General features: G+C 42.4%; 1 protein-coding gene across 1 annotated transcript in view; it reads right to left on the bottom strand.

Moving 5' to 3' along the window:
- The window catches only part of FAM124A (family with sequence similarity 124 member A), a 41,622-nt gene extending 31,621 nt beyond the window's left edge, over positions 1-10,001 (bottom strand). The window contains exons 1-2 of the mRNA XM_065730369.1: positions 9,914-10,001; positions 6,058-6,436 (exon numbers count right to left, since the gene is read on the bottom strand). Of these exons, the coding sequence (XP_065586441.1) occupies positions 6,058-6,436; positions 9,914-10,001 (467 nt within the window). The remainder of the gene's footprint in view (positions 1-6,057; positions 6,437-9,913) is intronic.
- Between the last annotated feature and the right edge of the window lie 2,021 nt (positions 10,002-12,022).

The following is a 12,022-nucleotide window of genomic DNA, read 5'->3' on the forward strand; positions in this document are numbered from 1 at the left end:
AAACAGACGTGCTCAGAAGAAGTGTGTGGGATCGAGGCCAAATGCTGTGTTAGTCTGCACCTACCCATTAAAACCTCATGCCTTCCAGTCTAGTAAGTCATCTTCTACCAACAGCCACTGGCTCATATTAACATGGTAAAACATACCTAGAAATCCCACAGGAGAACAAGATGCCCCCATCTAAACTGATGCCATCTACCATCTTAAATATCCAACAGTACAGACAACCCTGTCTCAGTGCTCAGGAACACCTTCACATGTTGTTTAATGCACTAATATAGCTAGAAGTAGAGTTTCTGAGTTGAGCAACATCCCCACAAGGCAGTTTGCTGCATAAGATGAACATACCACTCAAGTTATTTTAACAAGATGAATACACCTCTCCAGTATATTTGCCTCAGGCCTCCATTGCCAAGATGCTTAAATCTCCAGAAAGAAACCCCAACCCTGTAAAGTTTACTTGCTCTTCTGATGTCTACATCCTTAGCTTGCCTACAGCTGATGGTATGGTGCCTGCTTATAGTCACATTTTTCCACTCCTTCCCTACCTACAGTTGTTTCATATTTCACCATTCCATTTAAGAGCTGTATTTAACAGCTTCTTTGCTTTTCCTCTCCCAGAAATGGCTCCACAGGGCATTCAGAAGGATTTTATAGCAGTTAAAGCACAATGTGCGAGTCAGATTTAAGTTTGTAGTCTGTCTTGGGTTTCTTCTCACCAAATTCCTGTGAGTCAGGTTGCAGCCTGTTTCACTAATACCAATCCAACACAAACCCATTAGCTTCATTGTACTTCTACTTCTGTAATCAAGCTGACTGCAGTGAAATAATGAGAGCAACTCGTCTCAAAACACCTTGCTCTGGATTCCCAGTAGAGCGATGAAGTCAGAGGATGGATTCCCACAGGTCAGCTCATACTCAAGAGTGTACTTCCAAGAATTACGTTTGAGGCCCCATGTGAGAAGCACCATCACTGTCGTCATCACCATCACTGTTGTTATCAGCATATCATAGAATCATAGAACCACAAGAGTGGCCAACCCCCTTGCCACAGGCAAGGCTGACAGATGCTAGATCAAGTGCTAGATCATATTGCCCAGGGCCCCATCCAACCTAGCCTGAAACACTCCAGGGGCTGAACACCCACAGCCTCTCTGGGCAACCTATTTCAGCATCTCACCAATCTCTCAGTAAAAAGTATCAGGATGAAGTAGTGCTTCTAACCATCCAAAATGCATCTGATGAGGCAGGATGGATGGACAGAGACATCCTCCTGGGGTTCTGTTCCTCTTAGCCACCGTTAGTTGAGAGGAATCTCATACTGAGACCTAGCCATGGTGAGTATCACTACAACTCTCCTGGTGAGCACAATGTGATTTACATCCATATTTGTTTTGATATTGCTTTCAGTGACCAGTGCAATATACCATCAGGTCTACCTATTCAACAACATAGTTTAACTCAAATCTGATCAGAAATGCTTCAGCCCCAGTTTGTGACAAAATACTCAACTTTGTGTTGTTTGAATGTCAAATGAGACAAATTGTATAGCTTGACATATCCAGAGTGACGGATATATAGAAAAAGAAAAGAAGCCCTCAAGGTCATAGAATCAGCTTCAAAAACAGTTTGTAGCAGCAGTGATTTGTATTCCTCTGAGTTTTTCACAAATGGATGAAATCTGTGACAGAAAACTGACTTGTTGTACTGAAGGACTACCATACAGATGACAAAGTCTTAAATATTGAAACCCTTCAGAACCATCTGACAGTGAAATATCAACATCACCTCCTCCTCAACAGAGAAACAGTTCATCTATTCATTTGATAATTTAAGCAACCCATTCTCACTGAGGACACACAAGAACTACAATGTTCTTAATACTTCTAAGTGATGTACACTGTCTTTTTCATAGACTCCTCTGTCTTCGATTAGCAATTGTATTTTCTGTTTTAGAGTCTTGCAAAGTTTACAGAATTGCAATCAATCCATAAATAAATCAATGAAAAAAGATTTTTTTTTTCTAAATCTGCTTAACATATAAATAAAATGAGGCTCAGAGAGTTTGTGACTGATCCGGGGTCATGTGTGCAAACAGGGAGAGAGCCACGAGGAAAAACAATGAATGTATATAGCACACTCAAGAAGCTAGGACAACCTCTGTTGCAATTAATATAGGGAAGACAGACACAGAAGAAAACGAAAAGAATGGATCAAACCCAAAGACAATAACCACAACTAAATAGTAATGGATTTTGCTAAATATACATTCCAGATTGCTGCTATGTGGTACAAAGTCTGAAGCTCATGCAATCTTTGGTTTCTCTGATTTGAAAGGTGTTTCTCCACACACCTATGAACTGTTCCTTGGTAGTTTACTGCCACAAAACAAAAAGTATAGTTTTCCTTCTCCATAAAATTCATCACCTACTCAGCATTTAGCTGCCAGTGGATGAAGCCCGCATCATTAATAAAATCTCAATATTTAGGTTTTTAACTTACACAGAGAAAACTTCTTCCATACTTTGGTGTATTGAGAAGGGAAGATGTAAAGTTTTCCCACTTTCTCCAAGAAGATGAATATACCTTTTGAAGCATAAAAGGAAAGGCTCAAGTTGCAAATTCAAATAATTTTAAAGCTGTAACTTTTCAAACGTTTAAATGAATCCTAAGCATGGAAGGGAAAAAGGAAGAGTTTACTTAAACTTTGGCACTGTTAGCAGGCTAATGATTAAAGTGTGAAACCTTTACAGCATCAGCTCTTAGAACTGTCTGAAGTTATGGTGGGAATTGTCACACTGATCTCACTGAAGCGTTATGCTCAAGGAGTATACGCTTAATGAACAGGAGAAAGTATTCCTGTTGAAGCAATTCCTGAACACAGATAACTAGACCTAGCAAAAATCTAGGAATCAAAAAATTTGAGACATTATGTCTGAAAAATGACCTGCTTTCCACATTCATTATGCTTCCCTCTGTTTATCAGTCTTGAGAGCAATGAATTCCACTGATGCTTCACCACGGGATCAGTGACAGCAAGAATCTGTCTCACTGCTACAGAATGGTATGCTTAACTACTTCTAACACTGAGTTTGACACTTTCAGTGTTTCATCCCCTATATCTTACCTCTGCTACTTAGAGTAAGGATAGTGAAATAACAGTATTCACATGGTTTCCAAAACCAAGAAAACTGAACTATGTGCTTTTCTGCAACTCATTTTAATCAGTATCATTTTTTTGTCCTTTCTGATTTTCTTTAAAACTGATCAGTTCTTTAAATATTAAGACTTTTCCCTTCAAATTCTTCCAGTTGTTTTCCCTTCCCTTTGCTTTCTAATCAGACCACTTCCCCTCTCAAAATACCCTTTTCTTCTTCCTAAAATTTCAGGTCTCAAGAGTACAAAACCACAGCAGAAAATTCTTCATTTCCCTCACTTCTGGGCTAAAAGATTTCAATAAATGAAATAAGCTTTTTTTTTTTTTTTACTAGAAAGCTCCAAAATACAGTTCCCAAAAAGGTACACTTAGTACATATAACATCTCTTAGATCAGGGATGGTCAAACACTTTCAAATCTCATTAATAAATAGCCAATATAAACTAATTGGCTTACACGTTCTACTCACTTTATTTAGGTACTTGACAACAACAGCCCAATCCATTCTGATTGGATTCAGTCACTTAAAATACACTGTTTTTGTTCCGTGACCTCTTTGCCAACCCTGTTTAGTGAGGCAAATGCAGTAAGAGGGAGATATTTTCCAGCGGATTAGGAAAATCAAGGATTAAAACTGTAAGTGAGCTTTCCTGTAGCTGGAAGCCGCAGCAAAACCTTAAGAAACATATGGACTACTTGATGTATGACACTGGTTTGTTTTTATACCCAGCTTCCATGGCACAGGCTCCACATAGGAGCTCACACAACATTACATGCAATTACTGAGATGACAATGGCTTGCAGTGCCTGGCTTCACTGCAGTCACTGCACGCTATTGTTTAGAGACAGAAAGGGATCACTTGATGTAAACCTCTTACTGACTCACTCGTGACCACTCTCTCTACTGATACTCTCATAGGACTGTGGCTGAACATCAAAATAGTTTATTTTTAACCACTGAGAAATCAGAGAAAAAACAGCTCAATTCAGCATATCTATGTTGGGACTGAGACAAAGCAAAAAGCAGATCGTCTGGTAAGATGGAAAGGCAAGTGCTGGGAGCAGTTGGTTTGGTGAGAAAACTGAAACATAAATATTGTGAAAGAGACATATGCAAAGTGTTTATCAGACTAAAATAGCTGCTAACCGGAACAAAAATTAAGAATAGAAGTGCAGGGACCTTCTGCTTTTCAGAATGAACACCTTTGCAAAGCACTGCAGCTATTAATTGTCATATGTCCCTGTTAAAGTTTCTCAGACACTTCTGTGCTGAGCTGCACCTTCCAGTGCCAAACCAGGGACAGGGGTGCTTCATAAAATCATCATGTCACCAGCATCAGGCATAAGCAGCTGTCATGATGCTTGTTGCAGTCTAAAGGCTCACATCACCATCTGGGGCAAATCCTTCTGAGTGCCCCTCCTGAGGAAACACAGGTTTTTCTGTTCTGGAAAGCACAGTAAATTAAGAGTGACTTGGCCCATCAAGGATGCTTTGAGCTTTGAACCAGCCATGATTATTTTGTCTTTCTTTTAACCACATTCCCCAAAAATGAACAGAAAACCTGTTGTACCAAGAACTAAAAAGGTGTGGATTTTTGTCTTTAAGCACAGGTCTTATAAAATACTTAAAAACATTCACTGTCAGGTGTGCCTGCAATACCACAACTATGTAAGGCGATTGAGGAAGTCCTTAGCTTCTCAGACCACAGAAGAAATAAAAAACATACATCTGAATTAATAGCTAGATAAATGAAAGATACTGCCATATTTCCTGTCTACTTTTTTGTTTTAATTGCAATAATGCTACTTCAGTTTGGCTGCTGAAGAAGAATTAGCTTTACAGTTTTGTTATGCACTCAGTCTCAGGCACCACCAGCACAGTGCATCCCAGTGGATGCTGTTATTTACCAGTCTGAAATCAAGAAACTGTATTTCTCTCTGAATTTCAGTAGTGCTGCTGCAGTAGCGATAAGGAAGAAAGTGGATAGGAATAGGAAGGCTGCCTGACCTCTGTGATCCTTGTGGATCCCTTGCTACTTGGATATTCTATAATTCTATGACATGCAAAGGACAGTACCAGTGCGAATGTACACCCTTATCCCCATGCAACAGGGTGGAGATATCCCAGACAAGGAGCTGGGAGAATACAGCTGGAAGGGAGGGAAGAGACTTGGAAGAGAATAGCGTGAAGGGATTTGTCCTTCTGAAGCCAGAGAATGAGCATGGGCTCACTGCTGTTCCCAACAAGGTGAGCACAATGACACTAACAATGGCAGCACCATGCGGGATGGCTGCAGAGAGCTTCCTGCTGACCCACAGAAGCAGGAGCTGAACGAGTATCCCACGGGCGATCCCTGCAGCTCCCGGATCTCAGAAGTCACCCAGCTCACAGACAGAACACACCTCTGGCCACTGGGTCCCGGATCCAGGTAAAACCGACCGCCGCTCTCCCTGACTCACAGGACACCTGCAGGTTGGACAACTACCTGCAAAGTTTACAGCACTTCACAGGATGGTGTGGTGAGTATCGTGACAACAGCAGACCGATTCCAGGGCACCCACAAATCCCAGAGCTCCTCTATGGCTCAGTGGCGGTCCCTCCTCCAGCAGCTGGCTCTGCCCGGTGTCACAGCCAGCACGAGGGCACGCGCTGCCGGCCATCCTCAGCACGACGACCACAGCCTGGCACTGTTCTCCTCCCCACAAGTAAATGAGGTGATGTTTCCCCATCACCCCAAGGAGGAGCCCTCCCCGCTCCCCAGGGGATCCCGCGGTGGGACGGAAGGAAGGCACACCTCAGCAAGCCGGGCTCGGCCCCCGCGTACCAGCACACAAAGCCCTTCCTCCGGCACAAGAAGGCAGAACCGGCCCGGCCCGGCCCGGCCCGGCCCTGCACTCACCCTCCCGTCTCTGCTCCCGAGTCCCCGCAGTCCTCTTCTCCACCGCGGGACTGCTGCTGTTGCTGCATGCTGCCGGCGCCCGGCTCGCTCCATGCCCGCCGCCGCTCCGCCGCCGTCTGTGGGAGGCGGTAGCAGCCGGCTCCGGCCCGCCCCGGCCCGCCCGCCGACGCTCGGGGCCGCTCCCTCGACCCGGCCTCCCGCCGCCGGTTCCCGCGCTGGGCGGGATGGGCACCGAGGCCTCGCTTCTGCCGCCGTCCGCCTTCAGTGTGATCGCTTCGAAGCTGCGCGTGGAGGCAGCCAGGGGAAGGTCGTCCGAGCAGCAGCAATGATGAGAAAGTGATTAGGGGCACTCTGGGTCTCTCTGCTGCAGACCTTGCCCCTGCAGGGATACCCAGAACAGGGACATGTCCAGGGAGATCCCTGAGGAGGAGACCCCACAGCCTCTGGGCAGCCTATGCCAGTGCTCTGTCACCACACACCACAGAAGTGCTCCTGGTGTTCAGAGGGAACCTCCTGTGCTCCAGTTTGTTCCCGTGGCCTCTGGTCCCAGACCGCTGACAGAGCTGGGCTCTGGCCTCTGGCACCATCCCGCAGGGATGTATAGACATCGATGCAATCCCCCTGAACCTTCTCCTCACCTTCAGCTGAGCAGCCCCAGCTCTCTCAGCCTTACTTCACCGGAGGGGCGTTCCAAGCCCTTCGTCATATTGGTAGCTTTTTGCTGGACTCTCCAATATATCCAGGTCTCTCTTGTACTGGGGGGCTCAGAACTGGAAACAGTATTCCAGGCGCAGTGTTGCTGTCACTGAGTAGAGTGGAAGGGTCACCACTCTGCAGTCAGCTACAGCTGAGCACTCATGTTCTCCACATACAGCATATCTGGAGGTGAACACTTCCCTGTTTCTCCATCATGCGTAAGTGCAAATATTCTCCCATGTAGGTATGAACTGAGATATCATTGGCAAAATAATCCCTCATTCTTTAATCCACGTGAATTAAAGTAGAAAAATTGTGAAAATCTCAAAATCATAAAATATTAGGCTGGACCAGAAGGTAGAAGTGTATCATCAAGACAGTCTTACCTTGGAGTAAGAGGTGCTAAGTTTCCATTAGTACTTTTTTAGCTATGACTATTTGTACAACACTGATGTCCCTCATACATTTGTGCTTACCAGTGGTGCAAGTATGCAGTCATGTATACTGTATGCAGTAGCTCAAATGAAGAATAATATCTAGTATCATTTAAAGGGCTCAGGTGGGATGTAGTTTATGCCACTGTTTTCTCCAAACATTTGTGCCCATTGTTCTCTAAAATCTTTCTACATAGGTAGGAGTTCTGTGAGTTTAGAGGGAAGTAAAACAGCTTGAGAATAGCTGCAAAGTTGGGCTAGCATATTGTAGGGGCAATGTACCAAGCCCAGAATTACCCACTGTGAAATAGATGGATTCCTACCAAATCTTGCTGCAGAGCTTGTGTGCAGTCCTGTGGTTTCTCAGCAACACAGGTCAATCCACCGCATCTCCATGGTCTTCAGAAGAAACTTTTAAACTTTTAATCTCTACTGTTCATCAGCAAATAGAAATAATAATAATAAGAAGTACTGTGGTGTAGGAAATTTGGTATTTAAGCTGTTTGGAGTATCTAGTTAGATTTGCATGCATGTCATTTTGAAAGCAGTAAAAATGATTCTTCAGTTTATATAAAAGATTTCATGTAAATTTTGCAGTAAATATAAGGTTTTAGGTCTAGAATAAGCTCCTTCAATTAAAATATTTATTCAGACTTTTCCCAGGCAAGTTACTTGAAATTATTTGGACAAAATGTGGTGAAAAGTACTCACACACAGCTATGTTGTCCTTCAGAACATATGGAAAAAAATTCTGTCCTTCTGGTGGACTTCCATCTGAATCAATTTACTCACATACATGAAATGAAATGCATATACTGCATTCTAAGATTGGAACCAAAATGCCATGCTTTCAACTTGTTGAATCATAATTTTCAGGTAAGAGGGCATTGGTAAGTTTTCAGATATTGTGTGTGGCTAAGTGATTCATCCAAGAAAAGAGACTGGTGAAACTGACACGAAAAATTCAACGTATCTTGATTCCCAGCTTGAGCCTCTATTTTGGCAATAGCTAAATATTTATTCTTCAACAATTGCGATATTGATGGAGGATCCTGAGCCCCTAAAGGATGTGTTTGGGAGGCAGTTATATTATTCTTTATTACCAGGGCTGAACAGACCCTGCTGTCACTTGGACTAAGCATGTACATTTATTTAGTTAATGCAATGGCATTTAAAAGCAGGTCACTTCCAATCACTTTTAAGCATGATTTCAAAGTGAAATAAATTGACTGTAGCCACTGTTGAACTGATTTAAGATGTAACTGAACCTCGTTAAATATTTTGAAATAGGTTTAGTTAAATGGATACATTTCTGAATGTTAAATTTTAGGTGGTCAGCTAATAGATCTTTTCCATCTCTGACTTTTATTTTTCTAGTTAGTAATGTTTAAGCACTGGCATATGAGGGGATCTGGAATAGATTTTACGCTGCATTTAAGATTAATTTATCCCATCTGTCCCAGAAAGGGAAAAAAAAAATCATTCTAAGGAAATATATAATTAAGATAGTAAGTAAAACTACCGCAAACTCCAGGCTCTCTTATTTATACACTTGCCTCGTTTAACTCTGTTTTATTCTGTCTCCCACATAACCGTGGTGAAAAGGAGACTTTGCTGCAACAAATTCCAAGCATTTCAGAGATTTTAATGAACGAGGTGTTAAGTCTCAGCCTTTCATTAGCTTTTCTGTGTTACCGGTGTTTCACATTAGGTCCTCTGTACAGTCTGGTGAAAAGAGAGGTTAATTTTTAGTGACTTGTACTTACGTGGCTGTGATACTGGTTTAAAGATAAGGCAAATAAGATAAAGGTAATAATAAAAGTATTCCTGGGTTAAAGCCTTTCGTTAAAATGATTTAATAGCAGTGCTCACAAAATATCAGCAGAATCTGCCAAGAAATTGAAGAAGTAGAACCCTCTCCTGTTGAAACCAAAGTGACACTGAGGATGTGCAAACCTCTTCCTCATTGCTCATGCACTGGTCTGAGCAATGGAGAACAGGGTGCAGGAGGGGGCTGGCTGCAGCCAGATAAAGACAGAGTGTAAAGCTGAAAGCTGAACCATATCAGATCATACTCATGCTAAAACAGAAGAGGAGGCAAAGCATCGATTTCCCTGATGGATCCATACCTGGATTCAGATTTCAATCTCTTTTCTACTCTCTGCATGATGGGCTATCATCTGTCCTGCAGGAGCTGGGAGGATGGAGTGCATGCTGCAGGGTGCAAGGCTGTCTCTCTAGCCCAAAGAAGAATAAGCAAAAGAGGGGTGGCTGCATTGTGTTCACATGCATATGGATGTCCTGCTGATCAGGGTATCATGTATGGGATATCTCTAGCCTCTATCTTATATTTCCTTCTATACTGTGGCAGAACTTTACTGTAGGGTAGAGAGAGAGGGGAAAATAAATGCCCCATATCATGTAACGTAAATGCTGATGCAGGGGCACTCTGCTGTGTTGAAAAGTCCTCAGTTTGGTTCTTTTCATATATCATTTTGGCTTTCTCCTTTTTTTTTTTTTTTTGTATGAAGTTCCAGAAGAAAAGGGTCAGATGGCACTGCAGTTCCTTCTGGCATTATAACATAAATTATAGGGTCCTTATAGTTTTGGAAAGAAAGAAAAGACACCTTGGCTCGAGGATGCTGGACTGCTGATAGAGGCAAAATACTAAGGGATGGGATTTTTCATTCCTGGCTAAAATTTTTCAACATGAGCTATACCCATACTTGCCCCACTGACTTGTCTCAGTCCGTAGTTAGAATCCTGATCGTAATACAGGGTTCCAGACTCCATTCCTGGCACTTTACATCCCATTCTAGGTGCTACAGCAAGGAACTTTTCAGCTTGCGGGATTTGGCCTTTGTAGAAAAGGTTTCCACCCTCAGTTGTCCCAGAAGAAATAAGCACCCTCCAGGTCAAGACTTTATTAACATTCAGCACTGGACTTCAGACACTGGGTTATGGAATAAAAATATAAAGACATTAGCAATTTTGGAAGGAGGAGGGAAGTTACGACTTGGCATGTGGTTCTGTCTTCATGCTAGGTCAGCCCTAAAAGGCTGACTTTCAGACTGCTGGATGGTGCCAAAATATTTGTGGCAGTTTCTCACACAGGCTATTGGGTTGTTGGGGTTTTTTAAGGGTTACGGTGAGGTCAGGTTCATTTGTGGTAGGTCTCAAGCCAGACACCCAACTCCTAAAATTCTACAGTTTTGAGGTAAAATACAACTATGCAATAAAAAGTTTTTCTTCAAAGCACCAGCAAACGTTTTCAGAACAGTTTAAGGGAATTTGGTTCCCAGGTCCCACTGCTTTAATTTTCATTTGAAAACCCTAGTGTGCACACTCCTACCAAAGTTCACAGTAAGCACAGAAAATACATATTTTATTAGAAAATTGCTCTTTTTTTAACTTGAATTGTAGTGCATTACAATTTTTATTGAAAACTTTTAGCACTCAGTAATGACTGCTGTAAGAACTTGAGTACTTGCTGTAAGAACTTTGAGTACTGAGTCCTTTTCTGTATCATCCCAAAGCCTGGGGCTCAATGAGAATAGTGTACAAGGAGAGCAGAAACGCACCCATCAGTGTGCAAGCAACCAGCTGGAGTTTTGGACCTGCAGACATTCCTGTTGCTCTCATGTTGGATGTCATCCCATTCAGACAGGTCTTCCCTGTGGATTAAATCAGTGGATTTGCTGTCCCTAGGCTCAAGGACCAGCTACCTGCTACAGCTCTCTATGAAGGGGTGTGGAGTTCAGGTCACGCAGCTAAATTCCCTTTTTTCTGGTCACTAGATCCTTGAAAGAAGCATCAAGCTCAAAGAAGGGACGGGAGCTGTCAGAGGCCTTATGTGCTACACTACACCTCTCCTTTGGTGCCCCCCAAGAGAGGGTGCATCAGCGCAGTCGAGCAGATTTTGTGTCAGTTTTCTGAGGTCCATGAGACAGCTATGGCTTCTAGGAAGTATCTAGAGATTTTCACATGTATTCAGTGTCACTACCCTACTAGGAGTGATCATAATATTGACAAAAGCACTCCTATTCTGGTAACCATGACAACTTCCCTTGAAATAAGTTTTTCATGAAATAGCATGTTTTACAAGATAGAGGAGACATTTACTTTTGAAGTACCACTTTTGTACCCACTGGTGTTCAAAAAGCAAGGACTGAGCCCCTCTGGCAGCGGTAATAAATATGATAGCAGCTTTTATGTGTAGACACTTCTGAAGGGAAAAATGATCTTTGGTGGGTTTTTTTTCTTCTGTTGCATCTGGTCCTGACAGTAAAACATTTTGTTCTGGAAGGCAGTTACATTTAAAACACTGTTGGATCTCCAAGGGAGATTTTACTTCTGAATTGCTTTACCACATTTTAAAAAATCCAGTTTTGAATTACTTGTGACTTAAATTTTTAATTCTAAGATTGATAATCACATGGTTTTATTGGGTTTACTGCTCTTATTAAAACTCTTCATTTAGTAGTTATGGGATTTACTAACCAGTTCATCAAGTAAACATCAAGAGTGCTTGCTTAATGCATAACCTAAGCCATGGTAAGCATCACAAAGAAGATCACAGAAATAAAACTTATATAATTTTTCCTATAATATATTTGTGTCTGCTTCCACTTCTGACATCTATAAATGTAGATTTATGGATGCAGAGGGAAACATTAAAAGTATCTTTTGAACTGGCTGATCCTGCAGGAGATCCAGTGTTCATTGGCTGTGTCTTGCTGTGTGTGCAGACTTCCTTTCCCCTCCCTCATTAGACTGAGTCTATAACCATTCCTTCTACTGGTGTGGTGGGAGAAGAAATGTTAAAATATTCTTTT

This window comes from Cyrtonyx montezumae, unplaced genomic scaffold (genome assembly GCF_038088225.1).
Source record: "Cyrtonyx montezumae isolate F1298 unplaced genomic scaffold, pur_monq_1.0 scaffold_12, whole genome shotgun sequence".
NCBI classification, from domain to species: Eukaryota; Metazoa; Chordata; class Aves; order Galliformes; family Odontophoridae; genus Cyrtonyx; species Cyrtonyx montezumae.